This window comes from Miniopterus natalensis, chromosome 4 (genome assembly GCF_054644295.1).
Source record: "Miniopterus natalensis isolate mMinNat1 chromosome 4, mMinNat1.hap1, whole genome shotgun sequence".
NCBI lineage: Eukaryota > Metazoa > Chordata > Mammalia > Chiroptera > Miniopteridae > Miniopterus > Miniopterus natalensis.
The window spans coordinates 67,029,319-67,053,858 of NC_142084.1; the positions used below are offsets into that span (position 1 = coordinate 67,029,319).

Below are 24,540 nucleotides of genomic sequence, written 5' to 3' on the forward strand. Positions count from 1 at the left end.
AGAAGCGTCTTTGTTAGCAATTTTTTTTTTTACTGTTTTTATTGATTTCAAAGAGAGGAAGGGAGAGAGAGAAACATCCATCAGCTGCTTCCTGCATGCCCCCTACTGGGGATTGAGCCCACAACCCAGGCATGTGCCCTGACTAGGAATCAACCGGTGACCTCCTGGTGCATGGGCCATAGCTCAACCAACTGAGCTACACTGGCCAGGGAGCAATTCTGTTTTGCTGTGAGCTGACAAAGTTAAATAGTACCACATTCCTGGGGGTGCTCAGAGAATCCATGGGTAAAGATCATGACCCCCCAATCAGGTCAGCTTGATAATTATGTTAGTTGGCACTAGACACTACAAACAGGATTCTTTGCAACAAATGCTCCTTCTGTGGGTGTTTCATAGAACTGGACGGCTTGATGCTGTAGAGAAGCAACCATTATGCGTAACTAAACATTAAACCTTAAGGAAGTTAGGTTTGTTGAATCATTTGCTTGCTCTTCATGTCCCCACTGCAATCCAAACAGACTGGCCCTGTGTCAAGACTGCGCCCGCACCCTGGCCTGTGTGGCTCAGTTGGTTGGGCGTCATCCCATGCACCAAAAGGTTGCCAGTTTGATTCCCAGTCAGGGAACATGCCTGGACTGGGGGCTCAACCCTGGGTAGGAGGCATGCAGGAGGCAGCCAACTGATGTTCTGCTCTTACATTGATGTTTTCTCTCTCCTCCCCTTCTTCTCCCTCTAAAAATAAAAAATAAGTTAAAAAAAAAAAAAGGCTGTGGCTGTCTAGAGCTTCTTTTTCTCACTTATACTGGTCAAATTTCTTCTTTCTTTCCCATTGCTACAAGTGATTATTACAAGGACTTCAGAAAGTCTTTGATGACTTAATCAAAAAGTGAAGCAATGTTATAACTATCAGTATGTATGGCTTAGTTTCTGCTTAGGTCCTAATCACTACCAGTTACTAGGGTCCCAGAAAAAGACTCAGTGCAGTGAAGACTTTGGGAAAAGTATAGATGGAGAAAAATGCCAGAAACAGGAAGATGAGAGCTGGGAGGGACAAGGGGAAGGGGGTGCAACACAGCTTGTAAATAGAACCCTAGGTTCTCTGGGGGTGCCTCAGGCAAAGCCCAGGACATTCTACCTCTGCCTTTGTCACACTCTGAACTGAAGCTTAAGGATTTCTTTGGAGAGAGAACTCAGCAGCTTTAAAATAAGGTCTAAAAGCAAGGCTAGGAACTATATAATTTGAGTCACTGTCAGCACTAATCAGAAAAACAGCTACTTCTAACTCTTAAAACATCACTGTGTGTGCTACATTATAACCCTGTTTCAGGCAGAACTTTCTGGAAGAGTCTGCTGCCTCCTGGAAGAGCAGAGGGCATCACTGACCTGTAGAACTTGTTCAGTCTGATCTTGATGTCCGTCTCATTGGGCTTGCCATTGTTCTTCTTGACACAGAAGATCTCTTTGATGCGGCCAATTCGGTATGGCTCAGGGGCATCCAGGTTGCTGCCTTTGATGTAGTCTGAGTATTTCCGGTAGTGTTCTGGATACAGGTCTTCATCCACAGGCTCCTTCCGTGGACGTTTCACAGGACTGGACAGCTTGATGCTGCAGAGAAACAAATGTTACATGTTATTGAACATTAAACCTTAAAAAGTAGGTAATTCAGCATGACTGACCAGTGACAATGGCTCAGGCAACAGCTGGTACAAGGGGTGCAGGGTGGGGGACATTTCAAAGACAACTCTGTACTGGCCCAGGGAGCCTGGCCCTGACCTAGGCAGAGGGGGAACTCACTTGAACGTGAAAGCCTCTGGGAGAAGGTACACGCCATCACCCACTCGATACTGGATGCCATCCTTGGAGGCTGAGCTGTAGAAAACCCGGCCGTCCATGTCGTCGATCTGCTCGAGGACCCTGGGAATTTCCTTTTGTCTCATTTCAGCCAAACGGGCACAGCTTGTGCAGAACCTGAAGGAGTAAAGGACAAAAGCTAAAAGGCCCTGAGGTGGCAGGTAATGACTACAACAGAGCTGCTGGCTTAACCCAGAGACTCTGGTGACCAAGAGAAAATATCTGCAGATGTTTGAAGGAAATGGCTTTCCTGTACTTTATGTTCATACTTTGAAAGCACTTAGTTGGGAACAAAGTCCAGAGATACATACAACACAAGAAAATATCAAGCCTATCTCACTTTTGAGTATTTGCTATAAAAACCATAAGACATTAATGGAATCTAAAATATGGTGAAAAAGACAGCAGAAGCAAGAATACAAAGAGTGGTTCAGTTAGGAACTCATGATATCCGAGCAGGCTCATACTATCATCTCTATAAAGGCTAAAGAGGTATTTGGTAAAGTTCCTTAAAGGACAGTTAAAGACTGTCTTTAAAATGGAGATTTAATGCCCTGGGTGGGCATGGCTCAGCAGTTGAGCATCGACCTAGGATCCAGGAGATTATGGTTCGTTTCCTGGTCAGGGCACATGCCCAGGTTGCAGCTCAATCCCCAGCAGGGGGCGTGCAGGAGACAGCCGATCAATGACTCTCTCATTGATGTTTCTATCTCTCTCTTCCCTTCCTCTCTGAAATATATATATTTTTAAAAATAAGAAATGGAGATAAAAAAAAAGATCAAGTCAAAGCAGCACCAGGTTAAGTGGGAAAACACCAGAAGCACCTTGCCCCATCAGCCTCACTGCTGCTCTAGAGGTACTGGTGCCACTTTTAGTCAAAAGAAGTGAGGTATAGAGGTTAGAAAGGAAGGTAAGCGGCACTAAACATTTAAAACAAGCGAGACTCCCTAAAAGCAGTCACCCATCAGTTAGAATAAAATAGAATCAAAGATCTCACTTAGAGGATACCTAAGAAACAAAAGAACACACATGACATCTGTGATGCAGACACTGAAGAACATGTAAAAAGGCCGGAAATAGAAAGATAAATCCTGCTCCTGGACATGAGAGCTTCTCATAAAGGTAACTCCGTGCCCAGGCTGTCCATACATCTAAAGCCACTGCAACAAAGGCAGGCTGGGCCCTGGCTGGGTGGCTCAGTTGGTTGGACCATTGTCTCATACACGAAAAAGGTTGTGGGTTCGATTCCCAGTTGGAGAACCTAGAGGAGGCAACCTATCGATCTTTCTCTCCCTTCTTCTCTCTAAAAATCAATAAAAACATATCCTTGGGTGAAGATGAAAACAAACAAACAAAAACAACAACAACACAACTTTCAATGCCAGGCTGGTCTTGGGTTAATAAGGAAAACAATCAGATTGAGTCCAGAAAGCAAACCCAGCAGATGGAAGCATGTGAAAAACTAGTGATTCACACAGAAGCATGGTGTCCTCCCCAAGAAGGGGGACAACACCAGGGGCCAGTATCAGCACTCACTTGTACTTGTTGTCCTCCGTTGGCCGAGTTTTTGGAGGGGACTCAAATCTTGCATAGTTTTGATCGTACCACAGCTGGTAGAAATAGGTCTTCCCATTGTCCTCTGGCATCAGGGCCTCAGGATCCATGCCTCCCTTAGAGGACAAGGATGCTGTGTCAGGCATAAGCCCACACAGTAAGAGAAGAGCACATCTGAGGGGCTCTGGGCACTCACCTCCATGGCCCAGTTTTCCGATGGAGGTTTATAGACGACTGTCACCTTGCTGTGAATGTATGACAGCTGCATGTCCTCACACTCGTCTACCAGGAACAGCTCGAGGGGGTCCGACGTGGCCCCGAGGACTGTGTCTGTGCCAGCACAGAACCAGTGGGCATGAAACATCTGTCCTTGACTGCTGTCCTCCCACAATGCGGTGACCCTAGAGATTAGAAGAGCAAAGGGAAGAACGTTCTAACTTCATTGGCAAATCTACTTAGTTTACTTAGGGGAAGTTTTGTTTCAGTCTAGAACAAAAAGCTGCTGTTGCTATTCTTGCAAACAGGCATCTCCTACCTGTTCAAGAGAAAGTGTGTGCTGAAGTCAGCAAAGGGAAAGATACAAACCTTGCTAAGTACAGTGGTTTTGAGGAGTCATCTGGAATAACAGAGACACAGTCCCCCACTTCCAGGGTTTCCGAGTCAATGCACACCTTCTTATAGTAAGTCTTCTTGCCATCAGTCTGAAAACAAAGCTTATTTCAGGTGGAGATGGGTTTGAAGGTCCATGCTAGGTCTGACCTGCATGGTGTTCTTATTAAGTATAAAGGTATAACCCATAATGATTTCATTAAGAATTCATGGGTTCTACTGGTCTGGCTCCTATAGAAAACATCTACATCCCTATGGTCTCTCTATTGTCAGCTCTGCCCTTGCCAGTCAGCAGCAAATCAGATTCCAGCATTTCGTAACAGCACGGGTACCAACTCCTCATTGTGCTCCTAAAGCCACATCCCATTCCCAACTCCTCAGTCACACAGGCCTCTTTCCTTTTCTCCCACAAGGAAAACTGGTTCCCACCTCAGGGCCTCTGCCCGGGTTCTTCCTCACATCTTCATGGGGTGGCTCCTCTCCCACCTTCTGGGTCTCAGCTCAGATGTCACCTCCTAGGGGAAGCCTCACAGCCCCAGCCCCTGTCTACCTCTCCATCCTCCCAGCAGGACATGTGTCTGTCCTCCTGCCCTGGATCATCAGCACCACAGGGCAAGGGTGGAGCCACGTCCAGGCTTGACGCAGAGGGAGCCTCACGCCTGCTAAACGAACAGTCTATATCTTTGGCTTATGAACATCAAGGAAGCAGTGCTGAGACATTCCCTTTCCAGCTCTGGTAAAGGAACTGAGTCTTAGATGGGGAGGTGACCACAGAATGACCAGGAGGGAACCTGCTAGTGTCCTGAAGACACTTGACTCCCAGGCTGGATGTTGACAACTCTCTTCAAAACAAGCTTTAAAGGGGAAGCAGCCCGACTCTTAAACTGTGTCAATTACCCATTTTGGAAGTTAAGGGAAACCAAGTCTTTGGGCAGACAAACAAAAACATTTCTGGTGTGTGGTCATAGGCCTGGGCCTAGGCCACAGCCTCACAGCCAGCCCTGCTCCTCTCACGAGGCAAGCGACCAGGACTCAGGCTGCTTAAGAGGCCTGGTGGTGAGACACCAGGAGATAACTCACTTCTGGGTGGCAGTACAAAGACAGAGAGCCTCCTCCAGCATTACCTTGATAGCATCTCCAATCCAAGAGATCCGGTTCTTGTTCTGTTTCTTTTTCTTCCCCTGATGCATTTTTTTGGGTGACGGCATCTCTGGGATATTGTCATCTACTTCTTCGTCATCATCTGCCTCCTTCATGGCCATATTGGGACACCTACAAAGTCACTTGTATAAGCAAGTCCTCTTTTGTAAGTAAAACCGCCTGGGGCTGTTTGGGTCAGATAATGAGGACAGGCCCGGGGACAATGTTGAGATCAAGCACTACTGCCTGCTCTGCACATTTCAACACAGCCATCCACACAGTGTTCAGCCCTCAGCTGGCACTGTCCTCTGCTACCAGAACAAGCGTCGGCCAAGCCTACCTCCTCTCTTGGCAGGCCTGTTTGCTCCGGCCGCTTCCACCAAACTTAACCATATCCTTACAGGCTTTACACTTTCCACACTCGGGTTGCTGACAAACCTGGAAGATATTTAAAAAGTAAACCAAATGGCCATTAGTAACAATTAGTAACCAGGTTTTTGGTGAATTACAATTTTATTTTATTTTTAAAAAATTTTCAATCCTCACCCGAGGATATTTTTTCCATTGCTTTTCAGAGAGAGTAGAGGGAGAGAAAACAAACAAACATCGATATGAAAGACACATGGATTGGTTGTCTCCCGTACACACCCCGACCGGGGCCAGGGATCAAGCCTGCAACCAAGGTACATGCCCTTGACTGGACTAGAACCAGGGACCCTTTAGTCTGCAGGCCGACGCTCTAGCCACTGAGCCAAACCAGCTAGGGGGTGAGTTACAATTTTAGAAATTGTATATTTAGCCTCATTAGAGGTAAGAGAAATGAGAGTCAGGAACAAGGTGCACTAGCCAGTCTGGTTCAGTGGTTAGAGCACCGGCCAACAGACTGAAGGGTAGCCGGTTTGATTCTGATCAAGGGAGCGTACCTTGGTTGCATGCTTGACCCTGGCCCTGGTTGGGGAACATGTGGGAGGCAACTAATCGATGTGACTCTCACATCAATGTTTCTCTCTCCCCCCATCCCCCTTCCACTCTCAAAAAAAAGAAAATAATTCAATGGGAAAAAAAATATCCTCAGGTGAAGATTACCCCCGCAAAAAATACTGAAGGAACAAGGTACCATTCATACGCCCCAGATTAGCAAAGGTTAAGAAGCTGGGCATGTGGTGTTGAAATGTGTGGGGGAAAATGGCTCTGCTCACAGGGTTTAAGTTGCTAGCACCACTTTGGAGAACAGTTTTCTATATCAAAGTTAAGTTTATAACCCGCACCCCAGCAACTCTACTTCAAAATAGAGGCAGTCACAGAAGTCTTGTTTAAGGATGCTGCCACAGCATGATTTATAATATTGAAAGTTGCCCATCATCGAGAGGTAAATTGGGACTGTCATATAATGCAGTACAATGAAACAGCCAAAACAAATTAACTAGATTTACCTATATCAACACATAACATGATTACAAAGAATACCAGTTATGTATATATAAAAAACATTTTAAGGCTTAGATACATGTGCTAGATGAAAAAAAACAAAACAGGAATGGTTTTGCACATTCCTGTTAAGGGCTGCCACTGAAGACAAAAGGAAATGCCCTGAATCCAGTGGACATTGTGAACACAGGGCAGTTCTAAAGGCAGCTGTTGTATTTTTGCACCCAAGTTTTCATCCAAAATAAGTCAAATAACCGATACCAAAATATATCCGATATCTGGGTCATGGAAGATTAGGATTAATTTCTCCAGAATGAAGTAAAAAAAAAATACTTAAAATTCACAGGAAGGTCTTTTAAGGCCTCAAATTTCAAATCTAAGTTGGATAGACCCCACTCTTCCGGGAAAGTTATAGAATAAGACAAGACAGGCTTCTGGGAGGATGTCCTGCCCTCTGAGGAAGTCATTCCCTCTGCCTTCACACTGAGGCTTTCAGGCACAATGAGATGTAAGCAGAGCAAACGCCACCCAGAGGCTAGGCTTTCTAGTTTGTGACAGTGGTGTTAAGAGCAAAGCATCTGAGCACACCAATTTCAACAGCTGCCTTATCAATCTGTTTTGTGAGGCATGCAGTTCTTCCCAGATCACCAACTTTCTCCAAACTAATGTTTCAGGGGTCACATTTGACCAGTGAGTATCTCAAGCCAGAAAGAGAAAGAAATGAGGTGCTCGAATTACATGGAGAACCCAGCCTAGGTGAGGTTACCTCGCAGACACCACACCGCCGGCGTTTGAAGGAGTTCTCCTTATCTTCTCTGTCATCCTTTTCAATTTGCTCTGCGAAGAAAGTGTCGAAGATCTGGTAGACCAGCTTGGTGGTGGTGGCTTTAGTGGGGCCTTTGTCCTTCTCCTTGGTGGAATGACTGATGGTCTGACGGCTTTTAGCTCGCCTGGGAGAGAAGTTCTCATCATGTTTGCAGGCTGGGGAAGAGTGCATGAGACACTCTGCCTTCCCTGCTCTCAGGTCTTCAATTTTACTCTGTTGTGTCCTTACCTTCTTCCCAGGGTGACCCCAGCCAACTTGATCAGGTCTCTCATGCAGGGGCTCAGGAAGATGGGCTGTTCATCACTGTCCCCAGCTGCATCGTAACTCTCTACTTGTTCCACCACAAACTGAGCATGTCGAAGGAGAGAATCCTCCGTGAATCGATTCAGGTTGAGCACCGAAGGAGGAACAGTGGTCTTTAAGAAAAAACACATCAGAAGTTTCTTAGGATTAAGCAAAACTGTTCTAATCGAACTAAAAAAGTTTCTGGTGATTCTAGACACGAGTTTTTCAGCAGTATCTATATTGCATATAAACAGGTGTGAATCCCAGATTACACAGAACCTAACCTCATACCTCAATCTTATTGATCAGGTCTTCATAGGTCGAGTCAGGGTTGCTCTGCAGGAACTCAACGACTATCTTACTTATGTAGATCTTCTCTTGCATTACGCTGAACACTGGTGCATACTCTGGGCTAGGATCCATCAGAATGTATTCAGCAAAGGCTGGAGTGAACAAAAGATATTTTTAAAAAGCAGTTTGAACCGGATGGCAGTTATGGTGGCCAAAGGGCAGAGATGAGACTATGAAGTCAATCAGTGTTATTAGCTCATTCAGAAGTGGCCTAGCCCGGCAGGGCGTGGCTCGGCGGTTAGGCGTCGGCCTAGGATCCAGGCGATCAGGGTTCGATTCCCGGTCGGTGCACATGCCCGGTTGCGGGCTTGATCAATGACTCTCTCCTCATTATGTTTCTGCCTCTCTCTCTCTCCCTCTCCTTTCCTCTCTCTGAAATCAATAAAGATATATTAAAAAAAAAAAGAAAAAAGAAGTGGCCTATTTGAGCTGATTAGAGAACTGGGTGAGGGGCTTTCATTTAGGTCATCTCTGGTTTTTGAAATTTGGTCTGGGTTAGAGTTGCAAAAATATGACCTACTTGTATTACTAGAGGGTCAGTTCCAAGGCTAGCTATAACTAATATGAGAGGCCACCCCAGAGCCCCACGTGGTTACATGGTTAGTGGTGTTCATATGAGCCTGGTGAGACGTCCCAAAGCCCAACCAAGCCCCAGGGAAGACAGAAGCAAAGGCTCCTTTCATAACCCAGAACAGTCCACAGTTGGCCACATACTTACAGGTGCTGAAGCCAATGAGAGCCTTTTCACCTCCATCAAAGCCAGTGATCCACCATTCATTGATGGGGCCAAGGTTTTTGCCATTAACACCACCTAAGAGATGGAAAAGAAAAACAGTTTCTTGAAAGGAAATGGACTCAGATATGGCTCACATAAAAATCTCAGCAGGGTCAAGTGGCCCTCTAAGTGCCACCTAAGTTGACATCCCTTTATCAGCCAAGCCAGGCAGTCCTCAGAGACAGAGAAATCAGAGAGCATTTCCTTATAGCTGTTCACAGAGCAGCCTCAAGCCCTAACTTGAAGAGGCAGGAGTTCCAGCTGAGATACTTTGTAGGCAAGTTGTTTGTTTTTAAAATATCTGTCCCAAACATAATCAGGGGCATTTCACTTACCTTCAAGAGATGGGTCATCATCATATATTGGTTTTGCTGAACCAGAAAAGAAGAGTTCAACATTCTTCTCAATGAGGCCAGTGTCGATTGGGCACAGGTGACCACGTTTACAGTACACACTAGATGGATGACAAAGAGTGTTAACCAGCTGACCAGTGAAGCCAAGTCACAGCACAGAGTCAAGTTCAGACAAAAGCTGACAGGACTATGTGCAATTCCTAGACTCTTATCTTTCTGGTTTCCAGATCACTAGATGAGTACAGTGTTTTCTCACCCGAACAGCTTCTACCTGATTCTGGTAGAAGTACAACTGCATCAAGTACCTGTGCATCAAGAGTACAAGTGTCTGCAAAGGCAACACTAAGAAATCAGTGAGACAGTGGGATGAGAAATCTGAAAGCAACTCACTGCACCCACCATTAGCATGTTGCTAACAGAAATATCAGCTCTTAAGCACATTCTACTCACAGCTGTGCAACCACCACCTCTACCTAGCTCCAAAACATTTTCATTGCACAAAATAAAACTTCATACCCATTAAGCAGTCAATCCCTGTTCCCTCCCCACCACCAATCACAGATCTGCTTTCTGTTTCTACGGATTTACCTCTTTGAAATATTTCTTATATGGTTAGTTTTGTTATGAGTTTCACCTCAATAAAAAATTTAATAAAATAAAGCATACTGTATAAAAGCATGAAGAGTGAGATATCAGGGATATGGGAAGGAAGGGCTTCTGCCTGCTTCTAGGGGGGGTAAAGCTCAGGTTTAAGGGCATCCACGGTCCCACCATCCAGAAACACTCCTTGACAGCTGGTAGGATGTTCTCATTAAGCAGGATGCCAAACTTAAGAACATGAATCAGGGGTTCTGCTTATGGACCTGCTCATGCTGGCCTCAAGGACTATGCTCCTGCATTGGAGATGCCATGCCATCCCTGAGTCTCCAGCTAGGCCAGACGGGATCTGTGCAGGTCTCCTGAGACCATTTCCTACCACACTCCCACAGCCTAGGGCCTTGGAAGTCATAGATCCTCATCCTGAATCTCACAAAACTTAAAATGGAAATGAACACCTTGAGCTGAGCTCCCCTATTACATGCCAGGTATGGGAGACAGACATGGGTCATAGCCCTGCTCGCAAAACTTGAAGTCCAGTGGGAAAAATGGACACATATCAAGGGAGGGCACATGCTGCAAAACCCACAGAAGACGAGGATCCAGAGCCCAGTCCATTGGGCTGTCTCAGTAGAGGTGACATCAAGGAGAAGTTCCAAGTACCACAGGTTCATAGGATGAACCCTGCCTGGACTTGTTTCCACCCACCACATTCAGCTCAAGTACTAGAGGTAAATAGAGTCTCTTAACCAGGGTGGCCTGGCTATGATGCTAAAAGGGACATTATTTCTGGGAAGTTTGTCCTTACTGCTACCTTTCTACCATATAGGAATGAGTCTATAGCACACCCTGTTTCGAGGACAAGCCAAGAGACTCCAGCCCTGACATTACTGACGACAGCAGCCCTGCCTCCAGCTCCTGGCCTTCTCCCAGCCTCTGGTCCGAGGAATGCTACAGAGAGGCAGCATAAGGGCATGAACACCAGCTACGTCAATACAGCATGTTTGGTTGTGCCAGGCCCTGGGGGTCGCTGGCAGATGAACAGCATCCCCAAACAGATCCGAATCCTGATTGTTTGGAGAGGAGGATACAACCAACCCACCACAGGGAGTATGAAAAGTGCTGCAGAAGAAACACACTGGGTCTTGTCCCAGGACAGGAACCCTCCAACCTGCTGTGGGGCAAGGGTGTCAGGAAGGGCTTTCCAGAACTGATGTCCACCTGAGGCTTACAAATATTACTGAGGTGATCCACTTGTCCCTACAACATCTCTCCAGGGAGAAAAACAGCATGTGCCTTGGCCTGAAAGGAGATGTAGGCTGGTCCTAGAGCCAAGCTATTTACCACAAAGTTAAGCCTTTGTTTCTGAATAAAGCAACTGCACCTCCAGCAAGAGGGAAAGAACTAAATGAAAGGTGCTAAGGAGCATGGGGACTCTGTTCACTCAAGGGTTCATTTGAGTCTTGTCAAAGAGAGAATCCAGACACCATGGACTATCACTCGAAAAATTCTGGAGTCAATGCCACAGCCTGCAAAGCCTTATGTGATCTAGCCTTCTCCCCAGCGACCTGCTCCTTGATTATATCCCCTATCACTCACCCCGCCCCCTGCCCTACCACAGCCCCACCAGCCCCACCCTCATCACTGAGTCTTCCACAGACAACACATGCCCGCCTGAGTCTTTGTACCTGCTATTCCCTCCTCCTAAGATATCTTTCCCTAGCTATCCCCTCAGCCTGTTCTCGTCACTGAGTCTTTGCTGAAGTCATTTCCCCACTATTCTTTATTAGTTTTATTTATTTATTTTATTTTTTAGAGAGAGGCAGAGGGAGAGGGAAAGAAACAATGACTAGAGAAACACTGATCAGTTGCCTCCCACATGCACCTGGAAAGGGGATCAAACCGGCAACCTTTTGGTACACGGGACTATGCTCCACCAACTGAGCCACACCAGCCAGGGCTCCCCACAATTCTAAATACAACTTCTTTCTCTTACCCACTCTGCTTTCCATGCTTTTTACATATGTTGTAGTCATTACTACCTGACAGGTATAACTTTTGTTCTGCCTCCATGAAAGTAGGGACCTGAAGTGCTATATCCGTAACACCTAGTGCAGTTACCTAGTACAAAGTTGGCCCTTGTTTAAATGAATGACCTCCAGAATATGTACAAACTGAATACTTAACATGTAGTTTTAATAACCCCCTCCAAAAAAACCCAACCCCCAGCAAAGATCTACTATACTTCTACTGGGGCTTTGTGGCTTTTATCCATCAAGTATTAGCAGCGTAAGAAATGTTGCAGGTAAGGTGCTAGAGATATTAAGAACTTATGCACCTTTAGGGAAGTGCCCGAAGTGCCCTGTCACAATGAAGAAGCATATCAGTACCTGAAGCATGTCAGTTTGTGTTGCGGAAGAGCCTCATAACTCTCAAAGCCAGATTCATTGGCATCGAAGATGGACAGTCTTTCATTTGTCAACAACTGTGGCTCATCCACCTGAGAGACATTGGACCATTAAGCAGAAACACAAGAGACAGGAAATAAAAGGCAGAAGATAGGGCTGGAACTTACTGCATCAGTGAGATGATGTTCATACTTTAGTTCAGGGTCATCCAGGTACTGCCCGCACTGAAGGCACCTTTGAAGATGGGTCTGGAGGAACACAACACAAATGGTGCTCAGACAGCCAGCTCTAAGCAACCCCATTAGTGTTACACCACCAGTTTTGTCCCCAGATGCACGTTTACCTTGGAAGACACTACTGTTTTGGTTCGAGCCATTTTTCTCTCAGTCCTGAGAAAAAGACAAAAGATATGCTCTGAAATGACTGAAGAAACTCAGCATCCACTGTCAAAATCATACCTAAACCACCCGACATAGATGAGCACCAGGTGCTGCCTTAAGGCAAGGTGCTAGGTCACAAGTGTCTCTTTACCACATGGAGGGGACCTGCCTCACTGGGAAGAATTTGAGCGTCTTGGTCCTCTGCTCATGAACCCGATCAATCAGATTCAAAGCTAAGGCTGGTCTGGCAATCCACTAAAAACCCCTTTTTCTTTCTAGAATAATTATTTTAATATTATTGTCTGCTACGTATAAAGACAAAAATAAGTTCTTACGGTTCTTTGGATGTAATTTTGCGTCTCTTCTCCTCCTAAATGGAAAAAAAGAATTGGAGTGAAGGGTAAAGAAATATTTTACATCTTCATAATGCTTAAGAGTTAAGAATTTTATATATGTGGTTATCACAAAACCTAGTCAGAGGTAGGGAAGAAGGCAGTCAAAAAACTAGAGAGACCAGAGCCACCTCTAGTATGTAAAGTCCTATAATCAAAATTCTTATAACCAAAAACTTCCTTAAAAGACTTGAGACCAATTTAAAAAATAATAACCTTAGCTTTCCTATACAAACAGTACTTAAAGTAAATAACTGATGAGGGGTACTATGAACTGAATTGTGCCCTCCCCCCGCAATTCATAAGTTGAAGCCCTAACCCCAAATTTGGAGATGGGGCTTTTAAGAAAGTGACTAAATGAGGCCATATGGGTGGGATACTAATCCAATAGGAATGGTGTCCTTATAAGGGGAAGAGACACCAGAGCTCACTCTCCCTTTGTGCTCATACAGGGAAAGGCCAATGAGGGCCCAGTGAGAAGGCGACTGTCAGCAAGCCAGGAAGAAAGGCTTCACCAGACACTAACCCTGTCAGCATTTTGATCTTAGACTTCCAGTCTCCAGAATTGAAAAAAATGTCTGTTGTTTATACCAACCCAATTGTGGTATTTTGTTATGACAGCGTGAGCAGACTAATATAAGGGGAAACTTATTTCTAGATTTTGGATAAATGAAGGAATGATGGTACTAGACTATCGCCACTTTGAAGCTCCTGGTGAAATAATGGAATTAAGCAATGACTGTTACAAACATTAAGTGAAAAACTGAGGGGGACTTTATAATGAATGGATCTGGTGGACAGCATCTGCGCACAGTAATCAATCTTAACACCACAAAAAGACAAATGTACCTTCTGGTATGATGCAACACCTAAGAAATCCTGTGGAAAACAGAAGACCTGCATCTGATCAAACATATGGACCTATCAGTCTGCAGAGCTAGAGGAAGATGCTAAATGCAACAGGAGTGCAAATGGCAAACTCCAGAATCCAGAAACTACAGATAAATAGGTCCCTTCCACATACTGGAAGTAAAAGGAGAGGGGTGAAACTCTGGTGAGACATTTAGGACAAATATCAACCAAATATACTATATTGACCTTGTTTGGGTCCTGATTCAAATAAACTGTAAAAACACAATGGAGGCAATCAGGGAAGTTTGAAAAAGGCTAGATCTCAATATTATTGTGTTATGATGATGGGATTGTGGTGATGTTTAAAAAGAGTCCTTTCCTTTTACAAGTAGTTCTTCTATAAATACTTTAGTAATATATCTGGGATTGGTTTATCAGCAGGGTAAAGGGAGGGTAAGGAGAATGAGTGGGGCTTGGCTAAAACACACTTTGTCACAAGTCAATAATTGTTGAAGGTTGATGAGAATGTGAGTTTCCTACCCTCTTCTGCCTATTTTTGGGTATGTCTGAATATTTCCATAACAAAGTAACTTTTTAAAAGTCACTTTAACATTCCAGCCAATGGGATGTATAAACTACGGTAAAATTAAAGAACCAAGGCCTTACCTTTTCATCCTCATCTCTTTCATCAGATGCTTGTGGTTTTATTCCTTCAGGCTCTTTCTCTTCAGGTCTCCGTTTGGCAGCTCTGTTGGGTAAACAAATATATGCCGAACATTAGCTCAGAAAAACTATGCGTATCGCCAGCTTGCATCAAAAACAATAAACTAATGCCTCCCTATCAAAAAGCAAAATATTCAGAATACATCTGGGAAACAGATTGTTCCCATCCAAGAGAGCCCATGTCATGGTGGCTCTAAAGGCATGTTGCTAAATCGTAATCCTGAAACAAGGCTTTCAGAAGCCCCATGTGAACCCTCAGATGTGGGAAGGCCTAATGAGAGGTGCTGGAAACTAAGGGACATACATGACTGTGCAGTGACAGGAGCACCACAGACGTGGCAGAAGGTAAGAGGTAAGACAGCCCGGTTTGGTTTCTTATCCAACCCTACCCCAACTAATCCAATCTTCCAATAGCATCAGCAACTCCCTATAAACCTCTAGTCACAGGTCTCTAGAAGTTATTTTAGCAATTAAAACTACACAAAGCACATCACCAAAGTGCAAAGTGCAAGCATTTTAACCACTTACAGATCTTTGTGTTGACTTCTGTGCCTCTTTTCATCCTGAGAGGGGGAAGCAGGGATGGAGAGATAAAGGAGGAAAAATTAGCCTTTGAGAAAAAGCTAGACCAAATCCGAAGTATCAGTTAGTGACTACAGCACTGTGGAACTAGACAACAGGAAAATCTGGGCATACATGGGGTAGAGATGAGGCTTCAAATTTTTAACTCAGCTCCCCACCCCTTACAAACAAGAGTTGATTAGGAGTTGGCAAACTGTTTCTGAAAAAAACCTGAAACAAACATTTTAGATTTGCAAACCACGTGGTCTGTGTCACAACTACTCAACTCTGCCTCTGTAGCACAAAAACAGACAGTAAGTAAATGAAAGGCATGGCTGTGTTCCAATAAGGCTTTATTTACAAAAATAGACAGAGGGCCAGATTTAGCCTGTGGGCCATAGTTTGCCAACCTGTCCCAGAAAAATTCAGTGTAGAAGGAAACAGTAATTTTGCTTATGTTGGCCAAAATGCCTCTAGTTGCATCTGTCATCTGGCCAGGGATGAAGACAGGCACTGGGATAGTGGAGGTAGAAGATGCGGTGGCACATGACTTAGAATCTACTATAGAAAATTAAAAAATAAAAATTTCCAACTCTGTTACCAACTCCTTGTTCTATATGGATAATCTAGTATCTTCTGAGCGTGCAGACAAAAAAAAACACCTTTTTGACAGTATAACTCATCTTTCTAAAGCAACAAATCTATTAATGGGTCTATTAAAATAGAAGTCAACAATATTAAAAAGGCAAAATGCTGGCTTGTGATCAATATCTCTTGCCAGTCTCTGAGGAGCATGGGTGGTCTGATGATACCACTAAGATCTCTTTAGATCTGAAGGGCAAGTGCTGACAGGGAGGTAGCCAATATCTGGATAGAAAAGGTGAAAGACAGTAAGATGTTAGAGCAAGCTGATGGGAAAACCAAGAGTCATGTGCCATAGGACAAAATTAGACATCTATGGCCAACCAGGTTGGAAGTGAGAATGCTCACAACCCAGTAGTATGTGACCTCAGGCTCCACTCTAGATTTCAACAGACAGGAGACCACAGAGACAACTCTGGGATTCTTCTAGTTCAGCCTGTCAGACAGGGACAAAACTGCTTAAAGAGCTTGAGATTCCTGTCTGTGATCCTCAGCAGATTTATCCCCTTCCCCCAGAATTCAGGTAGCAGGACAGCCCTATGGATAACCTTGCTATCCTGTAGTTTTATGCAGGCCCAGCCCTGTCTCAATGTATAATGTTTAAACCCTAAAACATGTTTACTTAGCTGAAATGGAGGTGAAGAGGCCGGTGGGATTCGGGGGAACTAGACTCAGACTGACTATTAAAGCAGCACAGGCATGGCTGACACACATGTCTGGGTAGACACATGTCAGAACTTCTCTGAGAGATCTTAAAAGCAGAGTAGCTGGTTCCAAAGACATCTTAGTCAAGGCACACACAGGTCCTTTTCACCATTATGGATAAACACAACTGAACAACTGAATGCTCACTATGTATCAGGCACTGGCATACAGTGACAACCACCAGCCCCTACAAGAGGGATTAAGTAATTTGCCCAGAGTCACCCTACAGGTAGATGGGGCAGGACTCTGGGTTCATATCTTGCCCTATGTCATTTCTCCCAACCAAATGGGAACAAAGAATAGAGTTAAGACTCAGTCATTACTTTTTCGTCTCCTTCATCCATTTCAGTCTGAAATCTTGATCTTGTTTCTCTATCAGGCTCCTCCTTAGATTTCTGTTTAGGTGTTCTGTCACAAAACAAAAGGCACACAACCGTCACCTCAGGGAGCCTGACACCATTGCAAGCACCCAATGAGGGCCTATACAGTCTCCTCCTCAAGTTAGAGCACGGATCGCCTTTCCCATCTGAAAGGCAAGTCTTCACTGCAGGAAACCTGAAAGGCATTGATCACCTCAGAACTTATCTAGAAATGCCATCAACACTTTACTGGCATCTCATCAACATTTATATAGTTTAAAAAAAAGACAGACAAAAGGAATCCACTGATTTCTTGTGACCCGATGGGCATCCAGTGCATGTGTCTAGCCAGAGGCCAACCCTGCGTAGGTAAGCAAGAGTTGGTGCCATCTACATCACAAAGCCAACTGCATACTTGAGATCTTCTCCTCTCCCTCTACCAGGGCTCTGCCACTTGGTTTGGGTGTTCTGCCCATCTCCACTCAGGCTCAGTCTCAACATTTGCTTCAGCCAATTGGATGTCAACAGAAGCTTGAAAAAGTGTTCCTTTTCACTTCTGTCCTCATGGTCTGCCACTGCCATGAGATTGTGCCCAGGCTGACCAAATCATGGGGCAGAAGCAGGTTAGCCCAGTCATCCCTGGCCAAGATCAGCCAACAGCCACTTAGCTACAGACTCGTAAACTCAATAATTGCTTGTTTTAAGCCACTGAGCTTTGGGGCTATTTGCTACACAGCATTTTCATAGCTATGGGTAATAGACATAGTTGCTCACTCCGTGCCCTTTAACCACCACCGGACAACTACTTGCTGTATGATTACCACTGAGGAAGGGCCTAGAGTCAAGATCAGCTGAATCTCAGCTGACCTCAGCCTTCACTGTGGTGGTCTGATCTTCTACAAATAGCAGTCACCCACATACTACACGAAGTTAATGCACCTAATGGTCTGTCCAATCCATCATTTTTACCAGAACACTTATTTTAACAATAAGCTTCACAACACAAAGTACAAAGAAGTGTTAACTATACTTACAGTTCTTTGGTTTGACTTCTGAGTCTCTTTTCCTAAGTGCAGGGGAAAAAAAGACTAGTTAGTTTCCCCCCATTTGGTCCTGATCTTTCTATTAAAATGTTCTATGAAAATAAAATATGTGAACTGATCCTATAGTCTAGCTGGTGGGAGTAAGAATTGTCTATCTTCAAGACAGTAAAATTTTTTTGGTGGGGTAAGTGGGCAGGAAATTAAAGAAACGGAGAACAGATCCTGCAATTGAGGTATTTACCCTCAAATCCCTGTCACCTGTCATGAGTGTTGACAATCTCATAGATAATAACTTTTATATCAAAACTAGAAATCTGTATAAAGGAATGAAGTAGGATGCCCCAATCCGGACAAAAGTTCTATCTCAAACATGGACCACACATCTTTTTGAGCCCAAGTTTAAAGAACTAAATACACCTCTCCAGAGAATTGCTCAAGTCTAGTTCAGCTTCAGAAACCACTTTTTATAAAAAGAGACCACAAAGATCAGTGGTGTTAAGAGAAGCACACTATAAACCTTCCTACTGCAAGAAGAGATCCTAGGAGTCTCACCATCAGCAAGCAACTTCAGTCTTGCCCAAAGCTGCTTCTTTGGAGGGTGATTGAGCTAACCCACTAAAACTGCCTGTTCTAAAAGGAACTTGACATGTATCCCAACTATAACTGCTGTCTAATTTTAACTAGTATCAGGGTAGGGAATGTAATTAAAGACTAGCTTCAGTTATCATGTAGTTCAAGAATTAGCATACATCTTAGTCGATCCTCCATTAGAGCAAAGTAACAGACACCCGTCCTTTAATAGGCTCCCAATAAAGGTACTCACCACCCACCCAAGTTTGTAAGAAACTTCTAATCAATGTCTTAACATGAAAACCAAAACAGAACCCCACACTGCTCCATCACCTGTGACAACCCAACATCAGTCTTTGTCATATGGTAAAGTTTCCAGTGTTGGATCCCCATTCCCTCTCCCACCCTCTTCTCAAGGGGGTTCAGGTGGTACATCTGTGCTTCACAGAAATTTAAACTCTGATTTTACCAAGGAGCTGGAGATCTACTAGTCTGATCAGAAGTAAGAATGAAACTTTATATCTAATTGATGCTGTAGAATTTTAGTACCTCATGTTTAAAAATGAGATCGTCACAAAGACCTCATGGGTGAGAGAGGCAGGTGGGTGAGGGGACAGACTGAAGCTCTCTGATGGACTGATGAGATAGCAAAGGTCCAGCTACCTCAGGCCTTCCACTACTATCAGAGCAGTACAACCCACCTTCCACTTAGAGAATCACCAGAAAAATGAGTTTGAAAAACATTTTAGCCAAAGTTAAGGTCATTTTGATAATTAGTGAAAGTCATTCTGTTCCCACGCACTCCCCACCCCCTTCCTAGAACCAAATGGGGACTGTGAGATTAACATAGAAGTGAAAAACTTGGAGGTGACCATGCTTTACTTTTCCGTCTCTTTCTCCTTCCTCTTCCGTGTGTGTTCCTGGTTTTACTCTTTCCAGTTCTTCTGCAGGGATTGGTCTGGCAACTCTGTCAAGCAAAATAACACCCCTAGAGTGACTTTTGGACTCCTCCCCAGAAGCAGTTTTTATCAGGTCCTCTACTAACCCAAAAAGCAATCTTCATCTCAGGAGCCCTAAAAGGAACATGCTACTTTAACATTTAATATACAATGACCTTTAGATCTGGTTCTGATAACAACTGCCAATTGCCCTCAATTCACTCCCTGCAATGAGAATTCTACCTGAATCAAAAGGTTAATCAGACCCCAAATTCAGCATCCTTAAGCTATCTACAGTTACAATTAACTATATAGTTCTTTTTTAAAGGATTTCTGAAAAGTCATCACAGTAATCAAGATTACACACTGCACAGAACAAAAAGGTATAATAATTATTCTTACAGTTCTCTGGATGTAACTCGACGTCTCTTTTCCTCCTATGTGGAGAGAAGGGAAGAAAAATACAAGAATATTCACTTCAAAAAGATCAAAACCATAAGTCCAAGTACCAAATAAATGCATCTGATATGATTAAAAAGAGGGTGGGAAAGGAGGGTCTGGGTTTGGGGAAGATCTGGGCAACCATCAGTTCAGTACTGACGTCCTACCCACAGAACAAAAAGACAGGTGCAGGAGTCAACCCAGCACATGAATGCATACTAGAGATTGTCCAGTGTGGCCACGTAAAAGATCAGAGATCTTCTACTTTGTGTCAGGAATTCTTTAATGTTAGAAAAAAACAAAATGGTAATTCGGGACTCACATCAGGAAGTGATGATGACAACCTAAATTAGACGCCAGCTCCTTAGATGGATACCCTAGTATATTAGTTCCCTAAGTTGACAATATTTGCCATCTGCACAAAAGCTGTATTTATATATTTAAAAGATAAAAATATGTGGTGATAAAACAGATTTGATTCTTGTTTGAGGTGGAGAATACAAAAATTCATACATGTATATATGTGACTATACATTCATATGAAACCTGGTAAAATCTGAATAAAGTCTATAGATTGTACTGATGTCAATTTCCTGGTTTAGCTATTGTATTATATGAGATGTTACCACTGGGGAAAAGTTGGGTAAATTACAAACAACTTCTCTGTACTATATGAAACACATTAAAAAAATCAGAATATATATGTACATACATATATAAAATTCTACCTCCAGATTGCCCTTAGACTCAGGCTGTAACATCAACTCTTCCCTGGGTCTCCAGCCTGTGGCCCTGTCTTGCATAATTCAGACCTGCCAGCCTCATAATCATGTGAACCAATTAATTAAAAATTAATCTCATATATACATGTATACACAGACACCCTATTGGTTGGTTCTCTGGAGAATCTAGAATTAAAATTAATCTCATATATGCATATATACATAGATATCCATCCTATTGGTTGTTTCTCTGGAGAATCGGAATGTAGTATAATATATCTGAATTAGTATAACATGTCAGTATAGATTTTATACTGACATATTATACTAACATGTAATATATACTAGGGCTCAGGTTATACACACACACACACACACACGCACACGCACACGCACACGCACACGCACACACTAGTGTAGTATAACTTGAGCCCTGGCTGGTGTGCGCAGTGGTTACAGTGTGAGCCTGCGCAAAGAAGGGTAGCAGGTTTGATTCCTGGTCAGGGGCAAATACCTGGGTTGCAGGTTCGCTCCCCACCCCCCAACCCCATCGGGGTGAGCTTGGGAGGCAGCCAGTCAATGTGTCTCTCTCACATTGATGTTTCCCTCTCTCCCTAAAAATCAATGGAAAAAAATATCCTCGGGTGAGGATTAAAAAAACCCTGAAACAATATAGAAGAAACAGAATAATGCTTGCGCAAACTGGAGGTTCAAGGGGAAGGGGTAGGAGGGAGATCTATGTAGTGCCCATCCTTTAGTTCTGTTTGAAAGTTTTACCAGATGCATGTAATACCTGTTTTTAAAACATAATAAATTATTAAGACTTTAAATTGACTAAAGATTCTTTATATTACTACTTATTTGACCAATGCCATCTGATAACACTGGTTTGGTACCCTAAGTCTTACTCTAACATATTGGAATAAACACTGGGTTTTTTTTGTGTGTTTTTTAATTTTAATTTTTTACTTTTTTAAATATAGCTATTGATTTCAGAGAGAGGAAAACAGAGGGAGAGAGAGAGACATCGATGATGAGAGTCATGGACCCGCTGCCTAGCCCGCAACCCGGGCATGTGCCCTGACCAGGAATCGAACCCTGATCGCCTGGATCCTAGGTCGACACTCAACCACTGAGCCACGCCCGGCCGGGCAACACTGTTTTTACAAGTGTTCATCCATGAAGCCCCCAAGACCCTGCACACTCTGCCAGTGAACTGGCTTCTCATGTGCTTCTTTAGAAGTCAAACAAACAGGGTATGCAAGCCCTCTAAAAGGTTAGAGTATAAGAAACTCTAAAACTGCTGCATTTGCAAAAACAGTTACTAACATTACAAGAGCCAACTTGCTTTCACCTACAAAAATTCTTCCTAGGAGGCAAGAGACTGGGCCACATGATTACGCAAGCTATTTCCCTCTGTGACTCTGTTCCCACTTGAGTGAGTAGTCTGACTAAGCCTACAGGTATCTGAATAAAGACCATGAATAGTGACATAATTTCCAAGAATAAAGTGACATAAGAATTAGTGTCAAGCCTACCTCAATAATACTGGTAGCCCAGTGATCCCCAGGTGACCCCTTAGTCCAGTGCTTCTCACCCAGGGCAACTTTTCCCCCAGAGACATCTGGCAACATTTGAAGATGATTTTGTTGTCACAACTGGGAGGGGAAAGGGGCAATGCTACCGGCATCTAGTGGGTAGAGGTCCAGGATGCTGCTAAACACTCTATAGTGCATAGGACTACCCCACAGTGAAGGATTACATAGCCCCAAAAATCAGTAATGCCATGTTGAACAACCTTGCCTTAGAACAAACCATGGAGACTCATCTTTACTAAGTAGCAGTTAGACATTTACTACCCACACATAAGCCTACATATATTTCCCTTCAACTTCCATAGCTAATCAGGTGGCAAAACTGAAATGAAAATCGATAGTGTGTCACCATCTGGTATTACATAGGTTTGGCCTTCCTTAAGTCACATGGGACAGTACCAAAGACTGATATTTTCTACATGGAAGGTCTTCAGCAAGCCACAAGTTTTCTAACCTAAAAAGTCTAAGCACTACTACACTACATATAACCACTGTAAAATTCTGCTTTTACAGAGAAATTAAGGTGTGGAAAGGGACTTATCTGACATCATAAGCAAATGCTTTGAACATGTCATATCTGCTGGTTTGAGGGTTATAACTCTTGTCAGATAGAGGTAGAAGGAAGACAGAGGAAGAAAAAGACTGGCGTTATGGGGCTACCTTGGGAGTGGCAGGGCCTGCTGAGCCCTCAGGTCTAACCATGATAGACTTTGTACTGCCCTGGGTCAAGGGATACATTCTAACACCTTCTCAGTCACTAAGTATGTTTAGATAGACCAAATATAGTCACAATTATCAGCAAATGTACCCAAAAAAGGCAGAGTAAAGAAACTTTAAAGAGCCAGCCCTACCAGGTCTTTGTCTTCATCGACAGAATCATCCAATTGGGCTCTTTCAGAGTCTTCCTCAGGTTTCCGTTTGGCAGGGCTATCAAACACAGTAAAGCCAACTGTTAGCTCAGCCAAACCCTAGACCTTCAGCAGGTGTGGAATGACTTACATGTCTCCCACCCTCTTTAGGGCAAATTCAGAGCCTGGATGGCCTCTTTCCTACAAGGAGAAGCCCTCATTGTCAGGGTGTTGAAAGAGGTTTCAAGTTTAATATTTTTTGAGTGATAGGTTTAGAATACCTCTATTTTGTAAACCCTAAGAAATTGTGAATCTAGACATTGGTCATTGGCTCTTGGTATCAGAGAAGAGACATTATATGCCTCTGATGAAGTCTATAGAGCCATCTATGAAGATGTCTCAAAAAACAAAGCTGGAATTTCATCAAGCCTCTAGACCTAACTACCAGATTATATGAAATGGAGATAAGGGAACACAATAACCACCATAAGGATACAGTCAGCCATATCTAGAAACTCTATTGGGCAAATGACCCAATTTTTTCAAATAAATGGCAAGAAAATAACAAGTCTATAACTTGAAAGGCTTAAAGAACAAATCAACCAAACACACTTTTGTTGGCTACACACGGGGAAATGTGAACACTGGCTATGTATATGACAGTAAGGAATTGTTATACTTTATAAGGCATGAAAATAGTATGTTATGTTTTGCCTTTTTAACTAAATGTTAGCAATTATAGTAAAATATGAACTAAAAATTTGTCAGAGAAAGACCTTGTTTCCTAGAAATCTACTGAAATATTTATGAATAAGATAACATGTCTGAGATTTATTTCAAAGTAACCCAGTTGGGGGGACATGGAGGTATATGGAGTTGTAATCCACCTGGAGTAATCCAGTTGAAGTATATAGGGGTATAAATGAAATGATGACCAGGAGCTGTTAACTGGCGACACAAGGTCTTGGGTTATTTGGGGGTTCATTTTACTATCCTCCCTAATTTTTTGAGGTTTCCTATAGTAAGAGTAAAAATAGATGAGGTATTCAGAAATGCTGTTCACACAGGGATGTAAAATACAGCATAGGGAACATAGTCAATAATATTGTAATAACTATGTACAGTGCCAAGTGCATACTGAAAATATCAGGGAGAACTGAAAATATAAGAGGGAACACTTTATGATTGTCTAATCACTATGCTGTATACCTGAAACTAAAACAAAATGTTGAATGTAAAAAAATGCTCTTCACAAATGTCTAATGAACAAAGCTGCATGATGAAAACCTACGGAATGTTGAAAGTCTAATTCTATACATGTTTTACCAAAAGCAGTTGGCCACTAGAAAAGGCAGCTGTCAATTCATCATATACTGACCCCCTTGTGAAGTGAGAGGTGATGGTGGTCTGTCTGGTAGACTGCCTTGTAATCCTGGGGCTAGGTGAGGTTTCAGCTGTTTAAAGAAAAAGAATAAAAGCCCCTATGAATAAAAAAAGTTTAAGCAAAGGTGCAGTTCTTCAGCATCACCAAGTTAATACAGAGGATTAAGTGTCTTACCCCTCTTATTCTAGTCAACAATCTGATAAAGTTG

General features: G+C 43.3%; 1 protein-coding gene across 1 annotated transcript in view; it reads right to left on the reverse strand.

Moving 5' to 3' along the window:
- The window catches only part of DNMT1 (DNA methyltransferase 1), a 42,261-nt gene that overhangs the window by 8,880 nt on the left and 8,841 nt on the right, over positions 1–24,540 (reverse strand). The window contains exons 5-28 of the mRNA XM_016207954.2: positions 24,327–24,402; positions 22,952–23,027; positions 19,745–19,779; positions 19,287–19,371; positions 17,826–17,857; positions 16,756–16,840; positions 15,053–15,087; positions 14,468–14,549; positions 12,893–12,927; positions 12,521–12,566; positions 12,345–12,425; positions 12,160–12,269; positions 9,155–9,273; positions 8,763–8,855; positions 7,985–8,136; positions 7,637–7,824; positions 7,349–7,532; positions 5,495–5,592; positions 5,139–5,286; positions 3,991–4,106; positions 3,602–3,806; positions 3,388–3,521; positions 1,795–1,968; positions 1,384–1,605 (exon numbers count right to left, since the gene is read on the reverse strand). Of these exons, the coding sequence (XP_016063440.1) occupies positions 1,384–1,605; positions 1,795–1,968; positions 3,388–3,521; positions 3,602–3,806; positions 3,991–4,106; positions 5,139–5,286; positions 5,495–5,592; positions 7,349–7,532; positions 7,637–7,824; positions 7,985–8,136; positions 8,763–8,855; positions 9,155–9,273; positions 12,160–12,269; positions 12,345–12,425; positions 12,521–12,566; positions 12,893–12,927; positions 14,468–14,549; positions 15,053–15,087; positions 16,756–16,840; positions 17,826–17,857; positions 19,287–19,371; positions 19,745–19,779; positions 22,952–23,027; positions 24,327–24,402 (2,611 nt within the window). The remainder of the gene's footprint in view (positions 1–1,383; positions 1,606–1,794; positions 1,969–3,387; positions 3,522–3,601; positions 3,807–3,990; positions 4,107–5,138; positions 5,287–5,494; positions 5,593–7,348; positions 7,533–7,636; positions 7,825–7,984; positions 8,137–8,762; positions 8,856–9,154; positions 9,274–12,159; positions 12,270–12,344; positions 12,426–12,520; positions 12,567–12,892; positions 12,928–14,467; positions 14,550–15,052; positions 15,088–16,755; positions 16,841–17,825; positions 17,858–19,286; positions 19,372–19,744; positions 19,780–22,951; positions 23,028–24,326; positions 24,403–24,540) is intronic.